The sequence below is a fragment of the Acromyrmex echinatior genome, chromosome 6, assembly GCF_024713525.1.
Source record: "Acromyrmex echinatior isolate Ae372 chromosome 6, ASM2471352v2, whole genome shotgun sequence".
Lineage (NCBI taxonomy): Eukaryota > Metazoa > Arthropoda > Insecta > Hymenoptera > Formicidae > Acromyrmex > Acromyrmex echinatior.
This window is the reverse complement of record NC_141857.1, coordinates 9,445,580-9,453,964: the sequence shown is the minus strand read 5'-3', so window position 1 is coordinate 9,453,964 and position 8,385 is coordinate 9,445,580. Positions and strand designations below refer to the sequence as shown.

The window sequence follows — 8,385 nt, the reverse complement described above, 5'->3', positions numbered from 1 at the left end:
AAACAACCACTCAGCGCTATTCCGCATTGATGTTGCGAAATAGCGAGTGAGTCATTGTTCTTGTAATAAACCGTCATATTTTGAGAGGTTAAAATAATTTGATGTTGATTGATATAATGGAATTGCGTAATGTCGAGACGAATGAAGCAAAATGACAAAATCTGAGTGTATAAATATAGATAAAAAAAACAATGATGCATTACGTGCGATTTCAATGTGTTCTTTTCCGCACTTTTTTATCACATCAGTTTTGTATGCTATGTTCGCACGATGCGAAAAAATGATAGTAAATGCGTTAAAGCAGTTCAAAAAATTGTTGAGATTGTAAATATTAATTGTATAACATTAAACACTACAACAGTGATAATTGTTTTTACAATTTAAAAAATTATATTTCATTTTAATAAGTAAATTATTAACATAAAGTTAGTAATTTTCAAATTATATTTATGCTGGATACATCTTTGACATTATATGAACATAGCACACAAAACTTGCGTGATGGAAAAGTGCGGAAGAAGCGCTGATTGGTTACTTCAATAACGCATTCTGTATTCCGCAGTCCTATTCCGGACCGTGTGATTTCATCCTAAAAATGTCTGGATGACTCATAAATGTTTTTAATGGTACTTCATAACTCTTCATACGAAATACAAACGATTCCATATATAAACTTTTGAATTTAGATCCGGTACATGGTCCAAAAAAAAATGATTAATTGTAATTAATAAAATGTCTCACAAACCTTTTTATTTGAACTTCAAAACTCTTCATACGAAATACAAACGATTTAAAATGATAATTTTAACTGGAGGTTTTGTTACGTACATACGAACCAAGCGTCAATTTTGATGACGTGACCTATTTTGACGCTTAAAATGAGCGTCGAGCGCCTGCATGAAAAGATACCTTTAAAAGAACATACTTTAATTGACTTGCGTGCTGACAGATTTCTTAACCTGAATAGTCGTCTTTAATAATTAATATCTCGGTTCGCGAGGCAGAATGACATTTATTTCTGCCAGATTTCGTTTAATGTAAAAATGCGAATAAGCCTAATTTAATTGATTTTTAAGGTGCGAGAGGCTAAACTGATAATTATCATTAAATTAATCTGTAACAGTTTACAGAAATATAATCTGTACACTTAAATATATAAGACTTAGGACTACCGATTACCGACTCATTGTAGAATCAGCGTTATAAATATTATTTCTACTATTATTTCTACTATTGTTAATAATTAGAGTTACTCCGAAATGGAAGATACGAGCAAACAATATTTAAGCAATAATGAAGATCATAAGTACAGAATATAAACTATGTATTAATGAAATTCTAGCTATGGCTGCTATACGACATACTTTGCAAAGAGAAGTATTTACTCTTAGCGATGAAAAATTACTCAGCGTATGCTACGTTAGTAAAGCTTACAAGAAGAAAAAGATGAGTTTTCTGTGTCTGGCTACGACAACAGATACTCCAGGATCTCTTATATTGTATCAAGTAAAGAAGAATGATAAAAATGTTTATAAAAAGAAACAATCATGGCCTCTAAACGATATACAAATCATAGATGGTGTAAAAAATGATTCAATGGACATAGAGATGCATATTGACAAAGTTTACAAATGGTCATCCACTACTGTACAAGAAAGGCGAACGTTTATTAGTAATTTATATACTTATTCGTGTAGCTTAACTCAGAGGCCAGAATTTAAAAATATTCCTAAAGAGTGGCTGATTGATCCAACCGCATTGAAGGAAACTGATAGTATCACATTTACACCTGGTATGTCTTTATTGTTCAATTTAATGAGTTTGCGATTGCTAATGTCTTTTTTTATATAATTATATTCATAAGAAAATTTGTTAATGATTGGTTTTTCTATTTAATAATATAACAATTTTTAGATCTTTTGGCATCACCTATTAGTTCAGATTATCAACCCATTACTGAAAAAGAAGCTGCTGACTTAAAACAAATGATGGAAAATTGTGAATACGCTGTTTCCAACGCTGAGCTTTTTATGGAAACTCTTTCAAAAGATCTATCTATTCTTGATGGGGTAAAATAAATACTTTTTGTATAGAAAACTTATTGTAGAAATATAAGTAATACATATAATACATGAAAGAAATTTAAGTAGAAATTTAAGTATGCAAGTTAATATCGCAATATTAATAGTTTATTAAATTTTTCCTTAGGAAAATGTACATTCAGTCTTAGCATCAGAACAGAGAGTAACACAACTGATGAATAGTATAGACGCAGCAATAATCGAAGCTTCTATCGTAGAAACGCGATTAGCGGCATATGATGAAGCTTTAGGAAGAATAAGAGAAGTTATGGCTCGAGTTGGTCAAAAAAATCAAGCTATACATACAGCGAATAATAATGCTAAGCTTTTGTTGGATAAGTTAAATCTAGTAATTGTAAGTAAAGGAGAACAAAATATAATTATGAAATTAATTTTTTTATTATTAGGGTACTGATATTCAGATACGATCCTGGAGGCGCGCGCAGGGAACCGATGCATATGAGTGAGTTGGATGCTCACTGAAATAAGATAGCAATATTTCTCAGAAAGACCCGAAGCCCACCAATCTATCTGAAGACACGGTGTCTTAGCGCTAAACCAAGCGTAGCGATATCTATCTTAGTTAGCGGATAGCCTACTCAATGTAAATAGAGCACGGAGATTTTTTCTGTATTGATTTGAGATTGCATGAAAACGCTTTCCTTCAAGATGCCGAAATCTTTATAGGCAAAATTGGTCTCAATTGAAATTGATAAAAATATTTATGATGTTTTAAGAAAGCCGGACCAAATTTATTATAAGTGTCATTTTACCTACTTGTATAAGATAACTTTATATTCTGTAAATCGACACGAGTAAAGTAGTATAAACAAACAATATTTACATAGATCGAAATTATTAGCAGATTCTGTCTCCACAGCTATTGACACTGCAAAGGCAGTAATTTGCCAATAATTTTGATTTATACAAATGTTGTTTATGTTGTTTGTTATTTTGCTCGTGTCGATTTATAGAATATGAAGTTATATAAATAGAACAACGCTTACAATAAAGTCAGTCCGGCTTTGTAAAAACATAAATATTTTTGTCAATTTCAATTGAGGCCAATTTTTCTTCTAAAGATTTCAGCATTTTGAAGAAAAGCGTTCTCACTTGATCTCGAATTAATATAGAAAAATTCTCCGCGGTCCATTTACATTGAGTAGGCCGTGCACCAACCGAGATATATTCGGATAGAGTATAGTAGTACAGTCAGTAAGCTTCGAATCTCCTCAAGAAATGTTGCTATCTCATTTCAGTGAGCGACTCACTCGCACACAGCGGTTCTCCACACTCGCACCCCAGGATCATATTCGAACATCCGCACCATGATAGAATTAATAAGGTGAAACATTTCCGTGGATGCACGGTAGAAAAACGAATTTAGGTAATGTTTGATTGGTTGTTACAGTATAACCAGCGCTATTATATATAGCGATATTATATAGAATTATATAGAAAAGTGCATATTGGGGAACATTTGATTGGTTATTTCTAGTATTGTTATCATTATTATGTGCAATATTTCACCTTATTAAGAATTGACAGGAGAGACTATGGAAACCTCTAGTTGAAGACGAATTTCTTTATGCTCAAATTATGGCTAAAATACTGAATGAATCGCGTTTTAATTGTGATATTTGTAATGGTAAAATAAAAAATTAGAAAAGACTCTTGAAGGCTCGTACAGAGCGATGTTTTTTTAGAAAATAGACAAAATAAAAATTGTTCTGATATCTCCTGATGTGTACTATAGTGCAGTTCAGGTATACATAATTTTATTATTAAGAAATTTTCAAGAATCAATTTGCAAAATCCTGCTCTGTACAAGCTTCATAAAAAAAGAAGCCAAAAATGTTTTATGATGTAATATTACTTCTTGGAGATAAAATATCAGTATAAAAACAAGTATCTGCATTGTAAATAAGGAGTATACCATTTTATTCATTAAAATGTTTTTAAGAATGAAACTGCAAAATTTGATTCTTTAACAGGTTTTGTAGTTAAAATATAAACCAAAACGAGTTTCATATTAAAAAATATTTTTTCTACGAGATGATATATGGTAGAGTCTAATAGTGTGCAAATATGTAGCTGCACACATACAAATGAAGTGCAAATGAATTAGCTTGTCACTCCTGTCGATCCTTAATTCTATCATGATCCATACCTTACTTAATTATAAAATGATAGAAGCTTGAGATATCTGTATTGGGAGATATAATTCTAAATGTTCCTAAATATATGTTTGTAGATTGTTTTCTTATTAAATTATTGTTATGACTTTCTTTAAATCTAAGGATTTCAATTACAAATGCATTAAATAAATTTTATTTTTTAATAAATCGTTGTTTACATCACGATTTTCAAAATAATACTTCAATGTTGTTCATTTTTTAATTTTCTCTCTTTCTCTAAATAATATTTTCATAATTCAACTATATTAGATAGCCTTACTTTATATTAAAAATAATAGATTTTATTATATTATACGATAAATAACTTAAGGGGATCCTAAAGTGAAGCTCGAATTCTGACGAGGTCACCAGAAGTCGCTGTTTTACAGCATATCGACATATCTTTATATCATATATATTACCACATCAATATCTCACGCAACTGTGATACATGCAATTGCACGTTTGTGTCAATTTTCATATAATAAATTCGTCGCAATAAAGTGTCTATGTACAAGGGGAATACCAAGTAATGTCGGGGATTTTAATGCGCATTTTATAGGCTGTTCTTAAGCGAAAAAAAAAAAACGATACGTATCCGGTCGTTTTAGTCATTGGCCATAGTTTCGAAGAAATCGATTTTTTAAATAATTATTGTAATAATTTGAAAAACGTATTGTATAGAAAAATATCAATATCTTTATAAATTTATTTCATCGAATGTTAAGAATAAAATTACATCTAAATCATTCTGAATTTCGGATGATGATTTTGAACAGCAAGTACACCGCGCGCCAATCAAAATATTGCTCGCTTCAGTAAGCATTCGATTCGCTCGTGCGCGCAGCGATTCTCCGAACTAAAGAAGTATTTCATAAAATGATAGAAATGTTTATGATGAAATTGCATATGCTAATAGAGTGGAAAATGTGATTATTGATGCTGGAACAAAACAATATCTTTGTCGCTTTCAAAACAAAATATAATTGATTGGAATATAATTGTGGTCCAATTTTATACAACTAGCTGAAAAAGTAAAAATTTCGAAATTTTCTGAAAGAGCAGAGATTATTGAAAATAAAATTGCGGAATTTGTAGCAGACATTCGTAATTTATATAATACGTTTCAAATAAATTAATATATAAATATGGCAATTACTATTTTGGATAATAATTCATTAATTGTCAATTGTCAGAGTAATAAAGTGGTGATGAAATATTAGAATTAATCGTGTTAATATCTTCTTGTGTGATGCAGTCTTCCGCCAAAAGTCCACGCTTCATCTTCTTCGAAATCATTTCTGCCACAGTTTTTCGCAATTTTCTTTCCAATAATTCTCTGCTTTTTCAGAAAACTTGGAATTTTCTGCTTTTTCAGCTAGTTGTAATTTATATAAAATTTGAAGCCCCTACCACAAATTTTCAGCCCATTAGTTACATCTTATTTTGAAAGCGATAAAGATGTTGTTTTGCCCAGTATATCAATAATCACATTTTTCACTCTAATTAGTATATGTGTGATTTCATTATGAACATTTCTATTGTTTTCCATGCTAGTAAATTTTTTTATAGAAACACTTCTTCAGTTCGAAGAATTGCTGCGCGCGAGTGAGTCGAATGCTTACTGAAGTAAGCAACATTTCGACTGGAGCGCGGTCTACTTGCTACATTCAGAATCATCATTCAGATTCAGAATCATCCACCCAGATGTAATTTTATTCTTAACATTCGATAAAATAAAATAAAATTTATATAGATATATAAATTTATATTGATATTTTTCTACATAGTACGTTTTTTAAATTAACCAAATTATATTTGATAGGCTCTCGAAATTCAAACTATAATAAATATTAATTAACGGGCCATGAGAGCATACACAGCGCGGTATTTGAAGCGCAATACATAAAATATATTTATTATAATTTTATATTACTGTACTAACATTATATATTTGACTTCCACATGAATAATATTTTAAAATAATATGTCTATAATTTATTTCTATATATTGTATCATAATCGCATTGCGTTTTGAATTGTGATCTGCAAAGACGAAGGTTATCCAACGAAGAAAATTAATTAAGGCATTTCTCAATTAAAAAGTAGGGATAGGCTCATTCTCTGTTGAACGCAATGACCATCTTCAACATGTGCGGGGGGATTAGAATATTGGAAATTATATGGATTGCTGATGATGGTTTAAAATAAATCGAAATGTTCAAGAAATTGGTTATCAACAAGTACAGTAATGTAAAATTATAGTAAATATATTTTACGTATTGCGCTCCAAGTACCGCGCTGTGTATGCTCATTGTTTGTTAATTAATATTTATTATTGTTTTTTAAATTATTACAATAATTATTTAAAAAATCGATTTCTTCGAAACTATGGACCAATGGTTGAAACGGCCGGACACGTTCTTTCGTTTTTTTTTTCGCTCCAGAACTGTCTATAAAAAACGCATCAAAATCTCCTACACTGTCACCTGTTCCCCTTGTAAATCTAATTCCAAGAATTTGATGTTGTTTGTTCATGCGAATTTGTGTCTGTGGATCACAATTTCATAAGTCATATTGCAAAGCTTTTATATCAAGCAAATGTTATGATATTAACTGTTCTAACGTCATATGGACTAAGAAATGAACTAATAAAGATTTCAATTTAAACAGTTTTTTTTGTCCTCGACATAAACTTCACCTCACAGACACTTATTAATGCATACGCTTTATCCTGGAAAATGATTTTCAAACATTTATAAACTAGGGAAAAAGTAATTGTTATACAAAAATTATTGCGTTTAGTCGGTAATACAGACGACTTTTAGGATCCTCTCAAGATTTAAATATTAGGTGTAGTAAAAAGAAATCCATTATTTTTCCAATAGATGACTTTAGTAATCTGTATCACGCGTAGACGACATACAGATTACTAAAATCATCTATTGGAAAAATAATGGATTTCTTTTTACTACACCTAATATATGTAAAATATCTCTACATTAATTTGATAAAGAAACATTTATAAAAGATATGGCATAACTTTTTAATCAGAATTTTCTATCAGATCTCATTTTAGTTTGTTGAAAAATACGAACCTATATAATTTTTTTCTTTTTAAGTTGCAATTAGATATTCCTGCAACGTACCAACATACCTTGAATGAAGCCGAACTTCCAGGCGAAAGAGAAGAGCTTGGCCTTGCTGGTGTAGCCCTCTTAAAAGCTATCACAGCACCTCTTCCACCGGGCTTAGACAAACTAAGTGCTGTTACTGAACAAAAAAGGCGATTGGATAAGCTTAAAGCAAAATTCTCAGTCATTGTTGCTAGACATTTAAACAATCTTTTTATACACTTGGTAATTTCATAATTGTTTTTAATATTTCATCTCTTTTTTTAAAAATAATATTGGATTGGAGAAAAAAATTCTGCGGAATTTTGTTAGCTCAAAATTATATACAGAATGTATTTGTTGCGAAATTTTCGTCTATCTGGTGAGAAAGTTTAAAGTTTTTCTTAAAATATGTCTTGAAAACTAACGTGGTTCTAATATTAAAACATATAAAAAGTAAGAGCATAAAAACGTTTAATGTTTTAATTAATGTAATAATAATTAAATATCACAAATTATAACTTGTGCTGTGGTTTTTTATGCTCTTATTTTTTATATGTTTTTCTTAAAAGTTTGTTTTTAGAAAATGTTCCTATGATTTTTTGTTATCGAGTTATACGCGCATTAAATAAAAGAGCATTCTGCTTTTGATCGCTCATAACTCCATTAAAAATCATCGTATCATAATTAATAAAACATTCTTGAAGTTGAAACGTTGCTCTATCAAGTGATGTAACTGCTAATTTTTCTTTAAATAGAATATATGTATAGGTGCTTAAGATAAATCCAGATATAAATTGAATTTTCCATTAAATATGACTTTAGTGGATGACTGTTGGTAAGTCACTGACGCTCAGTAAGTCAGATGTCAGGAACGTGTATAACTTCAAAATGTCAGAATTAATGAGATCAAGTGCGGAATACAAAGAGCGGTGATAATTGAAGCGCTTCGCGCTGGATGTTCGCCGACCGAAATTATTCGGTTTTTCGGATACCTGTGATCGACTGTTTACG

The 8,385-nt window shown here is 30.3% G+C and overlaps 1 protein-coding gene across 2 annotated transcripts in view; it reads left to right on the top strand.

The window, feature by feature from the left end:
- Positions 1 to 900: 900 nt before the first annotated feature.
- The window catches only part of Sec3 (exocyst complex component Sec3), a 21,529-nt gene continuing 14,044 nt past the window's right edge, over positions 901 to 8,385 (top strand). Inside the window, exons 1-5 of one of the 2 annotated variants that reach the window (XM_011063437.2) lie at positions 901 to 1,076; positions 1,343 to 1,792; positions 1,915 to 2,069; positions 2,209 to 2,436; positions 7,381 to 7,617. In XM_011063437.2, coding sequence (XP_011061739.1) covers positions 1,345 to 1,792; positions 1,915 to 2,069; positions 2,209 to 2,436; positions 7,381 to 7,617 — 1,068 coding nt within the window. In that variant the 5' untranslated portion in view covers positions 901 to 1,076; positions 1,343 to 1,344. Of the gene's footprint in view, positions 1,793 to 1,914; positions 2,070 to 2,208; positions 2,437 to 7,380; positions 7,618 to 8,385 lie in introns of both variants that reach the window. The other variant, XM_011063436.2, reaches the window with a different exon arrangement.